The sequence below is a fragment of the Nyctibius grandis genome, chromosome 7, assembly GCF_013368605.1.
Source record: "Nyctibius grandis isolate bNycGra1 chromosome 7, bNycGra1.pri, whole genome shotgun sequence".
NCBI classification, from domain to species: Eukaryota; Metazoa; Chordata; class Aves; order Nyctibiiformes; family Nyctibiidae; genus Nyctibius; species Nyctibius grandis.
Window position 1 is genome coordinate 38,446,841 of NC_090664.1, and position 18,661 is coordinate 38,465,501.

General features: G+C 37.7%; 1 protein-coding gene across 3 annotated transcripts in view; it reads left to right on the plus strand.

Annotated features, from left to right (window-relative positions):
- The window catches only part of MLLT10 (MLLT10 histone lysine methyltransferase DOT1L cofactor), a 135,202-nt gene that overhangs the window by 14,843 nt on the left and 101,698 nt on the right, over positions 1-18,661 (plus strand). For all 3 annotated transcript variants that reach the window (XM_068405170.1, XM_068405169.1, XM_068405171.1), the window contains one exon: positions 7,523-7,577. In XM_068405170.1, the coding sequence (XP_068261271.1) occupies positions 7,523-7,577 (55 nt within the window). The remainder of the gene's footprint in view (positions 1-7,522; positions 7,578-18,661) is intronic.

Sequence of the window (18,661 nt, forward strand, 5' to 3'; positions counted from 1 at the left end):
GACATGGTCAGTCTGGTACGCATCCTGTTGCTGGGTCTGTTTTTCTACTAACTGCCTGTGAATTCTCGTCTATTGATAGAATTTATGCCAAGATCTAAATTTCCAGTTTACTGGTTTGTACCCCTGCAAAGATCTGTGGGTTTTTCTTCTTGTTGTCTAATCTTGCAAAAACTGTTTCTTTGTAGGTTCTAAGGCATTTGTTCTTCTGTAGAGACCTTCTGATCAGCTGAATTTGAGGTAGTTTTTCTGTTAAGTATAATCCAGTTGTCTGTGGTGTAATTAGCACACTTTTATGTGTCTTTAGAATATGATGTCTCTTTATAGAGGGAGCTATGTTTACATTGGTTGTTCAGTACCATAGTTGCTTGAATCTAAAACAAACTGATTGCTAAAATGACCCAAATTTTCCCGAGGTTTATTAGGGAGAAAACAAGAGTTTTTCTTATTTTCAGTGTTTTCATTCCAATGTTATATGTGTTATTTTTTAAGCTTTTTTTTTTCCTATCAAAGAAATGGGCCAAAACACTAGGGAGAAGAGGGACGTAGAAAGAAAAGTATAAAAGAAAGATGAGAAAATGTATAACTTTCTCCTCTGGAGAAGATGGAATACTAATTTCGCACCCTTTGGGGCAGAAGGAAAATAGCAAAAACGTTTTAAGTGTAGAAGATAATTTTTCATCAAAAAAGTGAATAAGGAACTTCAACTAGTTACATGTAGGTAGGATGGCGTATGTGCGACATTGGCATAACTGAAAGTCTAGACGTGATTTGTGATCAGCTTTGTATCCAGAACTGTTTTCTAGATCTCCTTTTTTTCCCAGAATTTTTACACTTTTTACAACACTGGGTATGTGCCTGCCAGCGTTAAATTGTTTTACATCAGCTACAAGAACTACCTGTATGGATGCCTTTACCCTTCTAAACCAGTTTTTTAACCCATATTAAGATACTTTGTATTATCTGAAGTAGTAATGTGTAAGACTATCTAGCATATTCAAAGTCTATAGCATTGGGAAAGTTCATCTTAGATATGATAAAGAGTATTAGAGGTGACTTTTATATGTTTCCTTCTACTAACACCCAAGGGTGAGACAAAATGAGGTGGAATATTGGTGAAGGTAGGTGAAGCTGTACCACAGAATTTGGGAGATGAATACCTGGACACAGTCAGCTGTGCTGCAGGCTTCTGCAACTACTGATGAATGGGAGACAAGGTTGCTAAGAGCATCGGGGGCTGCCAGTTGGAAAGCCATTGGTTAGAAACTAACCTGATCAGCTGCTTTGCTTACCTTTGTAAATCTGTCCGTGTGCTTTGGGGAAGTGTGTTGAGTTAGTGCTTTTTGGTGTATACAGAAATAGCCAGTAGCATGGCATGCTGTAAAATAGATGTATTTGGAAGCAAATTCAGAAATAAAGCAATAAAATAGCATCAGCTTGGCAACTGACTCCCTCCTCCTAGGTAAGTTGTGAGAAAGTCATAAGAATCTGATGGAGTGTGTGCAGGGTTTGTTTTTACTAAAACTTGCAACAAAAACAAATGGATTTAACCAGTCTGCTGTTTGATTAATGATTAACAGGAGCAGCAGAATAAAATATTTTGTATGTCAAGTTTTAACTCCTATTGATGAAAGGATTGAAAGAGATTGAGTGTCAAGTTTCAAGAACTGTGATGCTGATTTTGTGTAACTTGCTATTTTGTTATTTTTAACTTTAAGGGTCATGTATTGCAATCTCTTAAAGTTGTTCCTCTCGGTTAGATACTGTTTGTTTGCTGTTGTCAAGCAATATGAAACAGTAATACTGTGATCAAAATGTACTTTGGATAAAAAAAAAACCTGTTCTGGAAGCATAGGTGTCATGCTGGATATAGTACAGCTTGGGAGAGAAAATAAGCTTGTAACTAGCCAGTTTGTGTATGTGGCTGATGCCTGTTAAAAAACTTGGAATATATGAATGTCAGGGAAATATCAAACCAAAATTGGCCTAATAAATATATCTGGCCCAAGAAATATGTCTATATGACTACTGAAATTAGTCTGTTTCAGGTATGGTGTGTAGTTTTTTTTGTTGTTGTTGTTGTTGTTTTTTTGTTTGTTTTTGTTTGGTTTCTTTTCTTTTTTGGGGGGCAAGGGGGAATGTGGGTGTGGTGATGTTTTGGTTGGGGTAGGTGTTTGTTTGTTTGTTTTTTTTTTTAAGGCCCTTTGTTGGAATTCCATACCCACTTGTAGCCAGCATAGATGATGCTACCTCCTGAACAGGGTGTTGTATTCTTACCCTACTCCCTATCTGTGTTCCTGTTACTTTTTTTATCTGTTATTGTTTGTGTGGCATTATGGAAAGATGGCTCAAAGCAGCGATCTGGCTGAAAAAATAGTATTTTACTTCTAGCTTGCTGATACGGTCAAATGAATGAAGGGAGGCAGTAGAAAGTACACAGCAGGGGATGGCCAGTGATCTTCCTTTGGCAACAGTGTGCAATTATGTTAGCTTGAAGTGAGCCTGAAGTAAAGTTGACTGGAACCGCAGCCTGATTTCTCAGCTAACTTTTAGGAACTGTGGTCTGTTTAATCTGCTGTAGATCTTCTTGTGTTATTTAGGTTAACAGGTCATATTGAGACACACAGTTTATTGGTTCATTGCAATGCTGGGAATTCAGTCCTGCAGGACTTGACTTGGTTGGCAGTCATTATTCAGGTGAATGATTCCATTGGCCTACCTTGGGCCAGGATTCAGTAAATTACTTGCACAACAGTTCTTTGACCTTTGTTCTCTTATAGCAAGAAACAGTGTATAATAGATGTCTGCAGATGGTGCTTTATATGAAACTTGCTCCAAACTTACAGAACCCTGAGGGAAGAACAATGCTATATTCCTATTATTCTTTTTTTCTTCTCTTCTACTTGTATAGTCTTGTTCCTGTCTCTCTTTTATCTTCCCTATCTACTATGTATCTCTTGTTCTTTCTCTTCATTTCAAGATGAATAAGGTAGTCTGTTGGATTAAATCAGCTTCTCTATGCTCTTCCTCCATTTCCAATTAAAAAATTGGTGGAGTTAGGTTAATCAAAAAGACACCAGTAATTAGATTTGTCTAATGTTATCTGCTGGTTAAGGTAGCCCGTTAGTCCTGGTTAAAATGTAAAGGCGTATTTCTCTAAAATAGGGGGAAAAACTTTGCGTCACAGTGCAGTGGAGCCAAATTGGACTGTAACTAATTCAGTAGAGGCAGGTGAGTTTATTTAGCTCCTTTACTTCTCTTATTTTGGTCTTCCAATCTTGAAAGTCTTTTTCTGCTGGGTATCTTTAGTGGAAACCTCCATTCTTTATTTTTGTTATTTTACCGTTCTTTATTTCTTCTTGGTTATTTCTACTTTTTTAATAATGAGAGAAGAAAATTGGTTCTTTCCCCTTCTGCATGGGCCTCTCATGCTTTTGACCACTTTAGGTCTCTGCTGGGTGACTTTTTAAAGATTGGACCCCTCAGGAGGCAGTGGGTTTTTCATCAGACCCCGGCAGTCTCAGTTTGCCTGGATGCTAAGGTTACAGTAATCTTTCTTTAAGGTCATCAGTCTTCTTTTACTTAATTAACTTGCGGTTTATGTAGCTCAGAAGTGAGTTGTGACAGTCACACTGTCAGACTGTTCCAGCTGCATAACTTTGAGGTTGGTTTCACTTTAGTCCTCTACAGGAGACCTCATGGTCCAAAGCAATTCCTGCTGAGAGTTCACCTGAATTCTGCTTGGACAGAAGCTGGATCCATGAACTTAGTCTGTTCCACCAAAGAGCTGCAAAAAATGAGATGTCCATGTTATACTCTGTAAGGACAGGAAAGGAAGGGACAATGTCACTTGCTACAACTGAAGTCTTTCTTCAGCCAGTATTTGTGTATTTTTCACTCCTCTTCCTCAAATCTAATTCAACTGGCTGTACCTACAGTACCACATGCACTGGTGCCCCTCCCTGCTGTAGGACTAGTGCTCCTCAGCACAACCAAAGGATGTGGTTATTCTCTTGGGTCACAGTCAGCCTCTTTGGTATTCACATTTGCACTGTCTAACCTGATGATGTTTATCTGAACTGTTGATCAGTCATAGGAGCTTGCCCTATTTATGTTGTAATACCTTGTGGGTGTTGTGTCCGCCCCTGCTACCCCTTCCCCCTCCCTCCCCAGCTTGTTTAGGAGTTCCCCACAGTGTTTTTTGAATGCTCAGACAATAAATCTGTCAGAAATTCTTTGTCAGAGCTAAGACTTAGAACACACAACTGGAGAAGGGAGCCCTGACATGCTCCGTGTGCTCAAATATTAGAGATCATCTGTACAGATGGTCAGATTATTCCCTATACTGTGTTGCAGAGATCAAAGCTTTATTCCATTGTACAAGTTGTATGTGATGTGGCATTTAGTAGAGAGATTCATCTGTTGCTGTTCACTTAAACTCCAGGCTCCATCCATAAGTAAACTGGAAGAAGGAGACACTGCGTGGACAAAAACATTCAAATAAGCAATTATAAGTCACTGGACTTGAGAGATACATATATACCCAATTATCTCCTTTCCTTTCTCCTACAGAATCCTTTGTAACAACATGCATTTAAGCATTTTGAAATTACTTAAGATTCTTTCCAGTCACTTTGCAAATTCTCAGCTGAAACTATCACTTTTTTTTAACATGCTATTTTGCTGTAAGATTTTAGAACTAGTAATAAAGTGTTTGTTTAAAAAAAAAAAAAGTTCTCTGCTAGTGAGCTGTCCCAAGGGATGAAGCACAGTGTTCCCACCTGGCAAAGCTACTGGTGTTACTAGGTGGTGCATGTTGAAATGTGGGAGAGCAGAAATGGGTGACTGAATCTGAGAGTGTGGAGGCTGGGAAGGAGTTTGATTCATAACCTAGAGGGGGAAGTGGAAAGGGTCACTGTGTGGTGTATTGGCTTAATAGGGTGCTACTTTACTGCAGATTGTAGCCAGAATTCACAGCACCAGAAGTCCTCTGTGTCATCAGAGTGCAAGTATCTCTGCGCACAGTTGTCCATCTCCATGAGAGCTGAGTGCAGGCATACTGCTCCCTGTCTGCAAGAGGATACTCTGCAGAACTCCCTGCACTCAGTTTTTCTTCTGCTGTCAAAGCTCCCTCCTCCACTTCAGTTTTCTGTCTTGTATCTTCTCCGACTGGTTGCAGCAAGGGCTGCAGAGGAGTAATGAGGGAAGACCTAATGGACCTGAGCCCCATTAGAGATATGAGACAAAAAAAAGATTAGTTGCAACTGATCTCTGAAGAGACTGAATAGTGCATGCTTAGCTCTTCTGCATAAAGGGCTGGTTCAGTTCCTTGCTGCTCAGTGTCCTGTGATCTTTTTAAATTTTTTTATTTTGTGGTAAAGTTTGCTCAAGAAGTTTGCTAATTCTTTACTTGTTAATGCTGCAGTGCTATGGTTCTATGCCTTCAGTTTTGCTGATGCAATAGACTGTGGGATTATGCTTAAATTGCATCAGTGATATGACCTGAATTAAAAATGTGAAAAAGTTCATTTCACTCCATTTCAGTGATCTCGTTTAAGGTGCAGCCCTACAGATAGTTGGGCCAGCAGCTGGGGGAGTGGTGGAGAGAGAAATTAATAAGGGAGAGGTGGAGGGAAGAAGAGAACCTCCAGAACTGGTTTTGCCACTAGTGAAAATGTATGTCAAACTTCCACAGACTTGCAGAGGTGGGGCAAGGTAGACTGTGTTAACAGCTTCCCTTGTCTCCGTGGTAGATATATCATGTCCACCCCCTGGCCTTAAGCTGCCAGCTCGCAGCTTTGGGGTGGGAACAAACTTTATTGCGCTGTCACCATCAATATATACAAGGCTTCTGGCTTTGAGAATATGGTTCAGTGTATGGGCAATTCACTGAAATGAACCTTCTGCTACTGAGTGTCTCTCAGCACCTAGTTTTTAATGTTTGGAGAGCTGGAGTGTTAAGATACAGCTCATATGCATACTGCATATTAGAATTTTGTTTAAAATGAACTGATCAGTTCATTTCAGTGGCAAGAAAGTCCTTATAATATTAACTTAAAAAAAAGTGGTGTAGTGCTCCCTGTCCGCAGGCAGCTTACAGAATGATTCAGAAATTTTCAACCCCTTTTATCTCTAAATTTCACTGTAGACTTAATGCTGCCTTTTAATAAACTGCTGATCGTTTTAGTGGGTGAATGTGAGGGACGAATGAGTGAAGTAAAAGACAAAAAGCAGCAATCCTAAAGATTCTTCTTCTTGTGTGCAGCCATCTATACCAAAATACTGAGCAAAAATGATTTAAGAACTTTTCTATTCTACCCTTTGTGAAAGCCTCTTTGCTGCTAATTTTCTTACAGGTTAAGAGGAATAGATACTCCTCAGGATATACTTCAGCCATATGAATTTCAGGAATGGAATTTCTCATTCCTCAGATAAGTTTGGACAGTCTGTTTCTGCGGCATTTCTAGCATCACAGGCTCCTTTATCTGCTGACTTGCCAGTTAGCTGGTAACGAAGAATAGTACTGTTCGGGGAACACAGAGAAGATCTGTACTGATGCCAGACGTCCATCTTCATTTGAAGGATGTGGTGTTAAGTTTGCATCTGATAGTCAGACTGTTCTTCAGTTTCTTAAAAAGCTTGTTACGTTGGTATGCTTTGAGTGTTGTTCCTAATTTGGGAATACATAAAGGTTTTAATAAGGTGATTCCTAGGTATAGGATCTCCTATAATGGTGTTCCTTTGCATGCCATTTGAAGCAGTTGAAGTGGAATGTGTGTCAAACCTGTTCCATTTCTGTCCTCTCTGTGCTGATTTGGAATTGGTTCACACTGCTCTAGGACACTTAGAGAAAGACTTGGTATTAGGAACTTGATAGAGGCAGTGATAGCAGAAAGATTGTACTGTTGTGATCCTGGTGTGTGTCAGAAGAATATGATGTCAAACTGCATGTTTCCAGATACGCAGTCTTAGAGAATTTCAAGGATGAGTCAACTTCTGACCTCCTTTTTCTGAGACAGAAAGCAAGATTGTTTCTGGTCTCTCAGGGTAAGTGAGAGTCAGCAGAGACTGTGAAGTCAGCCATAGTATGTGCACCTGTGCTGATTATACCTATGGCATATCTTTGTAATTGACCACCTTGGTGAATGCAGAGATCCTAGGAGAAGGAAATACAGTAGGGAGTCTTTGGGCTGTGCCCAAGTTTCTTATGAAGCGAGTCTACCCCACACTGTAGTTTTTGGAGGCTTGTGTCCAGAATTCCAGGGTGTGGAATCCAGGAATAAAAACTTGGAGGTAGAACTGTGGGTAGCTTTAATATCTATCATAGTTTCAAGATCTGGAGGAGAAAGCTTTGTGACAAACTAACATTAATATTAAAGTAAAGGTTAAGGGAAAATGCACCCATTGACTTTTAAAGAATGGTTGCTTCCATAATGACAGCTAACAGTTTTGATGTGTGCGGTTTCTTTTTCAATGCTTCTATGATCATTCCTTTTTTTTATTTTATTTTTGCTTTTTTTCCTAGAGATGTGAATTATGCCCTCATAAGGATGGTGCTTTAAAGAGAACAGATAATGGGGGTAAGTTTTATTCTTATTTTTTGTGAACTCTCTTATTTTGTATGAGGGAAATTAGTCTGTGGGGAAAAAAAAATTACAGGAATCCTAAACATAAATGAAAACACTGACTGGTTTAGAAAGAGAACTATTTTACAGTAACTTTTATTTGTCCAATTTAGGTTGAATTTAGTTTGAGAATATTTATCATTATTCTTAGTTTTATTTTTAGAAAAAAGTTACAATGAAGGAGAAACTGCATTTTAACATAAGGCTATGGGTAAAAAGGATAAATTTTATGTGTATTTAGTTGAAGTTTGAACATTTATAGAAAGCTGTTGAAAGAGCATCATTCGTGGAGGAAAGTGGAATTTTTATGTCTGTAGCCCAGACTGAATGCACCAGTGCATTTTCAAAGGATAGCTCTTTCACGCCTGATTTACTAATAGGTTCTGTAGCAAAGAAGTTAGAGCTGAAAAGTTGCAGTAGTGATTACCTGTCCTTTGCATCTTTCTAATTTCATCGTTCAGGTTTTCATCAGTTCTGCTTCTGCTGAGTAGAACTGCTAGAGAAAGTCTCCACTGAATATCCTGTCTTGATTATGTTTATACTAATAGCTGGGTGATATGAGTGAAAAATTCCAATTAACTTTTCAATCATTTCTGGAATTCCTTCTTCTCTCTTTACTAGATACTTCTAAATTCCTGTCCATCATCTATCTGTAAATAGCCTGGTCATTTTAATACTGAGCCCTTTCTCTTGTGAGAGGAGAAGGTATGATCAGGATTCTGGATTTCATTTGGACAGTCTGTCTAAATTGTATTCTGGAGATTTTATGCTGCATGTGTAATATTCTAACTAATTTATATCTTAGCTTAGTGTTGATGCAGCTTTGCTATTTCTGTTGCATTTGAGTTGTAGGAACACAGAATTTGCTTGTGTTTGGGCTGATCTACGCTTTCCCTTGTCTACGCTTCGACTGCAGCGTACAGTATACGCTCTAGTGAGCACCATTCCAGTGTCTGCTTATCTCAAACATGTTAGTGAACTTAGAGTCATCTGTGAGTGTTGGAAGATCGTATTGAGTCTGTGTTGTTTGTGTGTCAGTGAAACTACTGTCTTAAGTGCCAGCCCAGTACTTTAGCCTTAAAACTATTCCTTTTCTCAGACAGGTTGATACATGGCAGTGCTGAATTCATTTATTCAGAAATGGCAGCTGGACACTTGCTTTTTTAGGAAATAAGTAATAAGAAAGCCTCAAACCTCTTGAAACAGACAGTAAAATTTGTGAAGTAGCTGAAGTGTTTTCAATTTTTATACTTAAAGTAGTGTTTGGGAATGCCTTGCTATTCTGTATGGTAATTTTGAAACTTTTTATTTGCATAAAATCTTGAGAACATATTTTGACAGTGTGCATCGAAGATTTGAGCATCCTAGACACAAGCATCTATATGCTTAGATAGAGATAGGAGCATCTCTAGGTATAAGAGAGCTAACTATCTCTCTTATAGCTGTATTAATTGTAATTATGAATTCTTGTGTGAAAGTTACTGTGTAAGATTGAAATTATTTAAGTTTGAATAGCAAAGATGTTACACTGTATGAACAGTATTGTCCCTACTATAATTGTCACGACCAACTGTTTTCATCAGTGAAAGCTTCACAGTGAAAATTTCATAGCAGAGAAGTCTTTAAGAATTTGTACTTCACCTTCTGGAAACATCCCTGCCTCAGTAATAGATCTTGTCCATGGTGTTGAATACAGCAAATTCTACCATATGGACCAAATGTCCTTTAAATAACAGCATTACAGAAGGATGAGAACGTTGGAAAAAATTAATTCCAACTGGTGTTGCATTTCAGAAATCTTCATTCTTAACCTGAAGGTTTCTTTTCAAAGAGTTACCTAGCAAGGGATTGTGCCAGAAGAGTTTCAGACTTAAGAAAATGTTGTTGAAAGTCAAATAATGGGCTTGCCAGCTTAAAATTATATTTACAGTAGGTTAATACTTGGAATTTTTTTAACGCTGTTACACCATTTGTTGCCAATGGAAACTGTAAAAAGATGCAGGTATTCCTGAGGAAGCTTTGAAACAAACATTTCTGATAAAACTTTGTAAGGATCCAACTTTAGAAATTTGTAATTACAGAGTCCTTCTGTGAGTATAAAAAGAAATAGTCTTAGCTTTTCAGAACAAGTGAAGAAATTACTGTTTTTTATGTCAGTGATACAAAGTTACGCTTCTTTCTGCCTTCTGGCAGCAACTAACTTCATTTTGTAGCCAGAAAACCGATGCAGGTTTTTTTTTTCCTGAGTATGCAGGTAGGTTAGCTCATACATGATCTGCTGCTCTTGTAGATTTTTTTGTTTGTTTGTTTTTTGGTAACAGTCTTCTGGATATTTGCTTTTTAATAGTGTGAGGAAATGTATTTTGGGTGTTGAAGATACTGTATTGTCTTCTGTGTCAGGAATCTTAATGTTTTTTGGTCTGCTGAGCTTTTACTGTAGAATTCCACAATTTTCTTAACCTGCAGTAACATGCTATCGTTGCTAGGCAGTACTTCCTCCTCCTTTGTGATGGTACTAGCATTTAAAACTCTTTTTTTTTTTTTCTTTTTTTTTTTTTTTTTTTTTTCCCCCCCTGGGTTGCTTTTCAGCTAGGTGAGATCAGTTCCCTGACCCAGCTGACCGTGCTAATGCTGATATAGGGGAATGGCCAGGACTATTCTTGTAGCAGCAGCCTGTACATTAGCTGTCCTAAGTCAGTTGCACAACTGTAACTGAAGGCAGCCTAATCTTACAGCTCTCATGCAATGGTGTTATCTTGCCTTTAAGAAGTCTGGGATACTATAAATATATATGACAAAGTAGTCTGGGAATCAAACTTGTGTTGTTTTTAAGTATTACTGACTTACTAGAAAATAGTAATGGTGGTGTATGGTGTGGTTGTGTTGGTGTGCTGTGGGGTTTTTTGTCCCTCCACCTCCCCCCACCCCCAAGTGGCACGAGGTTCCTTTGTGTGCATTCTTCCTCCTTCTCCCTCTGCTTTTACTGACCTGTTAGCGCTTATCTGACTTTCTGGACATCAGCACTTCTTTAGGTTTGCTTTTTAGGTTTTATATTTGTTGGAGACATCTACTGTACCTTGGTCATGCTTATCAGTACAGTTGCTGAGGGGTAATGTTGGATTCTCCACTATCAACTATGGCAAATATGGAGTTGCAGTTTTTGGTGATGCCGTAAATACAGCATTCTTGGAGCGCTACTGTCGTGAAACTTACACAGCTCTTCAGAGTACCAGCCTGAGGTAGTTAAGAGAAGAGGAGCATATCGTGGAGGCCAAACAATATTGTCCTGCTGTCTTTATCAATATGAACTGGATTCTTGAGCAAGTTCTTGTGTGCTTTCTCAGAATACTTTCCCAGCCTACAAGTATTTGGGCTTTGGGACTTCTTGAACTCGAGATGGTATTTTTGTGTTTACTGGAACTAGAGTCCAACACACTACCAATGTGTCCACTTTGGTATAAAAGTTTAGTGTCCATAATGTTATGTGGCAAGGCATTTTGCAGTTGATCTGTGCAATGTGTCAAGATATATGCTGGTTTGTTTTGAACCTGTTACCTCACAGTTTTACTTGATGCCACTGGGCACTTGTTAAGTGATAGGACGTGACAAAGAGCAGTTACTCTGTGTTCATTTTTTCAATACCTCTTCTGGCTTTTTAGACCTCTGTCATATTCTTCTTTTGTCTGCTTTTCAGGATGAAGGAGCCCAGACTGATAGGGCATTCCTTGTACAGAAAACTAATCATTCCCTTTCCCCTTCTCTATATGTCTTCAAAATGATATGTAATCCTTACTAGAGCTTTATGTGAAATTTTAGAGAATCAAATCTACTGTACATGATGCCATGGAATCTCTAGACTGCAAAAATATTACAGTATGGTTTAATGTTCCTTAACATAGACTACTTATGTAATTATGGGTCACCATTTTTTGGTACAAATTTTTCTCATTAATTAGACAATATTTTCACTAGCCTAGACGTTCACACTACCATAAAACTAGGACAGTTCCTGGAATTGGAACAAAACTATTGGTTTTAGTAAGGCTTTTGCCTGAAGAATGTTCTTAAAATTGAGTGCACCGTTTTCTGCATTTGCTCTGAAAACAGAAGACATTGATAATTTACATTTTTGAGGCATTAACTATTTTTACAGCCATAGTTAACTGTTGGCTGTTTGGGTTGTTGGAGGTGGAGTGGGATAGGGGAAGTTCAGGTATCCTAGGTAATAGTGACTGTATTAGCCAAGTGGTTTCTAGACAGTGTTGCAGAAACATTCCACTTAGTGTTGGAAACTAATCTAGATGGGCCTGCACCAAGTTGCTAGTGTGTCTGGATCCGGAAGGACTAAAGAGTTCATGTGAAGCGCCAAGTGGAAATGGCATTTTGTTGCTCAGAACCTTTTTGGTACACTGGAGAGTACACAGATGCCTGCCTGTTCTTGGCTTGGTGATGGTGGCTGCTGTCTCTGTAATCAGAACCTGTAGCAAGCCCAAAGATAATTCTGTCTGGATTTGAGTGGAATATGTCCTAGTCTGCTTCAGTGGTCCTTCTGGTGCTTTCCATTGTCAGAGACCTGAACTGACCCTGAACAGAAGCAGCTAAGGCCTGGTTGCACATGCTTGTTCAGTCTCTTCACACTGTGTGAAAAAAATGGTCATTCTGCTTTTGCGCTTGCACAGATCTTGGAAACAATACAGTTGGATTTAGCCGAGTGTAGCCTGGACTAATACCCATGGAGTGGCTTATCTGTCAATGGGTTATCCGTGCTAAGGATTATTAAGAGTTGACTGTATTTAGCTGCACATTTGATTTAATTAATTTGTTGACAGTAGTAGGACATTGCATGGTTATGAACAGAGGGATTGTCATAAATTTTAGGAATAAGCTTTGAATACATTTTAATATTTTGGCTACCTAATATCTGTGACTGTCTTACAGCTGTGATTAAGTTTTGTGAAGAAAAAATAGTCTTCCCTATATGTGGACTTTGTGGAATTTGTTTTTACATAAATATTAGGACTTTTTCAGTGTTCAGAGACTGCAGTTCTATAAATCCTGTTAGGTTATTTACTGTTTTTTGGTTTATTTATCGATACTAAATCAATAACTTATTGATACTAAAAGTAGAAAAGTAGAATGGAGTTGAAAAAGGAACTTTTCTCTTTGAATATATTTGTTGACAGAATTCCATGCCAAGTTTGGTATTCACGTTCATTTAGGGGCACCACAGTGGTTTTAAACACATGACTGAATATAAAAGTTTTTTAAAATGAGAAGAACGGATCTGTATATGAATGGCTTATTGATTTGCCGTCTTATGTGTAAGAAGGCTATTGAAAGAGAGATTAACTTTTCTTTAGCTTTGTATTCTGTATGTGGATTAGTAGTTGGACAAAATATAAACACAGTTTTCTGAAAAACAGAAAAGCAACAAGTGAGCATTTGTTTGAAGATACTTGAGAACTGTAGGCTGTTTGACAGTTTTGGGCCTTTTCAGTTCAGTAATGTTTCCTTAACTGTTGCAGTAATTTCCTTTGAGTTTTGACACTCAGTGAGGAGGAAATAAAATCATGACTATTTGAACTGATTATAGTTTTTTGAATCCTAGTTCTTTTATCTTCGCATAATACTGAGTATGCAGTCTGTTTTTTAAGCAGATTGTTATGTTGTATCTAATATTGTGCATCTCCCGTTTAAATAGTTTTCTCGCCGTAATCTTTTCCACAATTTTCTGTAAGGCTAAAAGGCTTGATTTTGCTGTACAAGTTGTTACTTTGAAATCTGATGCCACTGGGTGATGGTCAAGAATGCTGTGTAACAGCATTCTTTGTGTGACTTTTTCACCAAGACTTCTTTCATGCAGCTGCTTGGGAAAAGGCCAGCTAACAATGTGGTGGTTTTATGTCATCGTCCAGGCCCTCTTCTCATCGCCTGGGTTAGCGCTGGGATCTCCCAAGTCTATAAAAACATCATATGCTAGGTTTTCCTATTGCTACTGTTACTATTAGTCAGCACCTCTCACCATCAGGTTTACTATTCTAATGAGTTTTCTCGGTATTAATGTCTCAGAATGTGGATGGTGCAATGTCATATGTACACATTCAGGCATATGCGTTTTGCGAGAAGTGCTTACCTATAAATACTCTGGTCCTTCTGTGCAGATTTGCAGGAGTTTGTATGTGTATTTTTTTTTTTTACTGGGAAAGAGTAAAGTCGATAATTTAAAATATTTTATGAAAACAAATATACATATTACCTGTATATTATCTGTATTGTAAGTTGTTATTTATATTGCTAGTAATCATAATGTATAACTAGGAAAAAAATTTTAGAGCTTTAGACAAATATTTGTGACATTTCTTCCTTTTGTTGTATAAAAAGATTTCTTGAGGGAGGGGGAAGAGACTCATGAATGCCATAGCATGCCAGATGAAGTTATTAAAGCTATTAGCTTACTCAGTGGACCAGTGGAATGTAATCTGTAGCTGTTTCAAAAACAAGCTCTTTGCTGAATGATGATCCAAAGTGAATTTTTCTTACGTACCAATTCTTTAGTTTAGGAACAAATTTTGATAAATGGAGAGGTTGGTGAAATTCTATAACAGGACTCTGTAAAGTGAAGCCTTTTCTTCATGGACAAGTAGTATTTATTTTACTTTTTTTTAACAGAAATTGTCTCTTCATTCTATGTACCAATGAGGTTGAGCTCCAAGTACAGTGGTGAGATCTCTAGCGGTTAGTGTCAGCACCTTCTTTTTACCCAACTTTGAAAAGAGTGGATCAAACAATATAGTGAATAGTACTGTATTAACTATAGCAAACTCTAAAACTGTATTTACTATGGTAAGGAAGAGACAGTAACTTAAGCTGACAGATTTATTTTCTGCAAGTTTTATTGCCTTTACAGGAAAGGAAGATCAGGGTCAAAACAAAAGTGTATGGAATGCCTTAATGAAGAGACACTTAAGGTCTAAAATAGTACTTAATCTTACCCTCTGGCAAATAGTAACAATAACAGTCTTAAGTACATCTTTGCTGGGTTCACCTTTCAGAGTGGGATAGAACTGAGTGTGTCAGCAAATCTAATAGTTGTGGAAACTGAGGGTGCAATTTCATGTAATCTAGGACAGCTATTGATCTCTGCTGAAAGGAGTGGACTGTGGTTTTCTTGTGATTGGGTGTTTCTTCACTGGTGGTTTTGTGTATGGTAATCATATGACCTCAGTATGGGTTGCATCAACTTATTTACTGATCTTACTGGAAGGTAAACTTTTATTTTCCTCCAAGTTTAGTAATCAGGTGAATAAAATTTTATCTGCCCTGCTACATGGCGAGCTTATACTACAGGGAGAGGGCAGGGGTATACAGTTGAAAGTGAAGAGTTAAAGTGAGACCCTACCTCTTAGTGACAGCCCACAGTTGAAATGGATTGAGGTGTATCCTTAAACTGCAACCTGGAGGAACCCTAATAAGAGACTAATATTTCAACAAAGAAGGGTTTTTCCATGCTAGAAGAATACATTCACTTGGTTTAGGAGTGAGCTGTAGTTACAAATAAAGTAAAATTTCCTTAGTGAGATATAATGGACTCTTTAGGAGCTTACACAGAATGCATAAACAAATTTTACTCTGGAATTGGTGCACGGTTAGGAGATGGTGATGACATCTTGGAGCTCTTTTGTGGGACCACACTGCCACTATCGCTGGATCTAGGTGTGACTTCATGATTCTGGCCTCTACAGTCTGTTGCTGCTTTGCAGCACATTTTTGACACTGATTGTGGGATGTAGTGCTAGTGTAGTGCCTACTCTGTGTCTGTTAGTTCACAAGCTATAGGTGAACTTCTCTTGATTTGGGTGGTAGGATGGATTGTAAGTCTGTTGCTGTTATTTTATTATGAAGTAAAGGATATAAAAGCTAGGCTTCAAAATTTGCAATGAAAGATGATTTAAAAGTACTACGAATTTATTTATGCTTGTGAATCAAGTTTTGAACACTTAAACAGTAGTTGTAAAGGCAAAAATTTAGTTAGATGGATAATGTACAGTAGATTATTTATCTTCCTGGGTTTTCTTTGTTAATTTTGGATTACTTTGTTAGAGTTTGCTTCTAGTTATAGAGTTCTTTGTTGGCAACAGTCTTTTGTTTGCTGATGGTGAAATTGTTAGGAGCTACTTGTTCTCCATTGTATTGGGCTAACAGATCAACTATTTATTTTCAGTTAGGGTTCTGGAGTCTTGAGATTTGTTAATCTGAATGTTAATGAATAATGTATATTCAAATTATACCTGCTAAGTATGTACTGTTAGGTTTTTACTGAGTTAAAAATTAGGTAGACACCTGAAATGAAAACCTCAGCAAAAGATTGGGAAAATTTGGATAGATTCCGTACTGGTAATTTAACATTTTGCATGCCAGAACAAGATGTAAAAAATAGCAAAACTCAGTAGCATGTCTTTCTGAGGGATAAATCAAAATAAAAAAGGACTTGTGAAAAGCTGGAAGTTTCATAAGAGGTATTTAAACTTTGAAGGCTTTTCAGCATTAATTTTCAATTTCTGTATTGGAGAAAACTATTTTCATTATTGTTGTTATCAAAGTAGATCTTGGAGTTGGTTTATATGTGGTTTTGATGTTGTTTTAATGTTGAAGTTGTTTCCTAAGATGTCTTGAAAGGAAAGTGTCTTAGCTATACTCATGTGATGTTATCTTAGAAAGCACAGTGGTGATGGTTTTTTTTTTTTGTTTTGTAAGGTAAGCAGCATTTCCCAAAGTTAGTGGTCTTGAAAGCACAGTTGAAGTAAATATTTTTAATTTTAATTTGGCTGTCACCAGTTAGTTGTTTCTAGTAAGTAATAACCAAAACTTTTGGTCAACCAAATGACTTTTTACAATTTCTGGATAGAGGGATTGATTGTTGTAGAATATTGGATTGTTTAAAGCAAAAGAGGCAGTGAATCTGCCAGACCATGGTAGCCTGCTGCGAGTGTTTTTTTTCCAGTGGTTTCAGAGAAAGCAGTTCTGATAAGAATGCACAGAAACAAGCAAACTCAGTGGCTGATCTGAATCCTTATAATATGTTTTGTAATTTCTTGTTTTTAAGCTAAAGCCTAAGTTTATTTTAAAATAAGCTAGCCAGGCATTATCATCTAGTAAAAATATTATTATTGAGAAAGCACATCCGTAAAATGGCCATCTTCTCAAAGGTTAAGAAATAGTAAGTCAAATAAGAAAAAAAAAAAAAAAGAAAATAAAATTCTGAGGATGGGGAAAATTTTAAGAACATTTTACAAGATGACAGTACCTGCATTTACAAAAACATTAGTGTCTGCCCCTCCAGTTAAAGCTGTTGTGAAACGGAGATGAAAGCGAAAGTAAATTGAGTATAAGCAATTCAGTGGCAATAGCAAGAGTTTGTTTGTAATTACTGTAAATTTTATAAGTAAAATTGAAATAAGCAAGTAATAAATCTGTAGTCAGATGTTAGAATGCAAGGCATGCACAACCAAAGTAAATGGAAGCTTATAATTTATTTAAATAGTAGAGGATGTGGTCTATACAGATGGTCTTCAAAAACTCATTTGGAACAAAACTGATCTGAAAAATGGCATGAGTTCCTGGCTAAGTTTGGAGAACAATTAAGAAAAGTCAGATTATCCTGTTGTTATTTCTGTGTGATGTTTTGGATGAAGAAGAATGGTGATAAATTAATTTCAGTTCCAACAGAAACTAGTTGAGAGTGTTTTAAATGTTGTTGAAGGTGTAGAACAGTGCTACTGGAGTTTTTTTTAAAACTCTAAAACATGGATATACAACAGTATTTTTCACACTTAAACACTGGAAAGCTTAAAAGGGCTGGATTCAATGTTTTTGGGGGGGAAGAAAAAGATGTATAGTTGCTGATGGAGTTGATAGTTGCCCGAGAATAACGTAGCAAGTGATTTGAATAGGAAGCTTACAGCGGAATCTTTATGGCTTAGATGGCGTTAATTGAAAAATATGTATTTTAATGTAGTCTTAAATATCATAAGTCCTTTATAAATGCTTGCTTCTCTTATAAGCTATATGTACAGTTTGAATGGGTATCTCTTTAGGGTCTTCATTATGCCTGCAGACAAAGTAGGTAGTTGTCATCCAGTAAGAAACAGGAGACAAAAGCACTCAACTCTGAACGTGGCAGTAGGTACTTTATTCTGTTGGGATTCAGAGCTCTGTGCTCCACCTGGGAGTAGTTGTCTGAAAGAGAAGGAAGTGGAGGATGGGGGAGGCATTTTCTCACTGTGTTATGTAGTCAAGAGCCCTTTCAGTTGCAGAAAACATTAGAAGTAAAGTGTGGTTGTATGCTGGTAGCTTATTCTTCCATCAGTGAGGCAGAGGAGAGCTATCACCCTTACTTTGGCTGTAGGTGTTCTTAATTCCATGCTTACTCTTTGTAGTGAAAGTGACTAGTCTTTTGATGCTTAGGGAAAAGATGATGGTTGTTTTGTTCCTTTTCTGTTTTCCTCCGCTACTGTCTGGTCCTTACATGGCGAAACTGAATCTTCTTTACCTCCTTTAAGTTGTCAAGTTTTGTGGAGGAGTCTACAGACCTTCTTGAGTTCTCCGAAGATGGAGGTTCCACAGCACCTTTAGGCAACCAGTCCTTAACCACACTTGTTATGGAAAAGTGTCTTACTTATTCTTTCTTCAGGGAGAGCTGCTGAACCTCTGTCTCTTTTGGTTCTTCCAGGTGAGCTGGATATTGCTCTCTGACAACTTTATATTTCTTCACTGGTGAAACTTTGGAGAGAAGAGCAGTTAAGCAGCTGTGTGTGGGGTCTCTGAGTCCTAGTAGGAGCTGGTGCTGGAGTTAGGCTTCTTTTATGGTGTAGGCATTTGAGGCTGGTAACATAAAGATGCTGCAACCTCCCCTATGGTTATATTTTTATTGGACAGGTTGTGATTTTTCAGCAAGGTCAAATGAACCAGGGTCTAAAGATACCAGATGGAAACCAAAGGAAAAGCTCCTGTTGTCCTCAGCTCCCTGAGGATTTATTGAC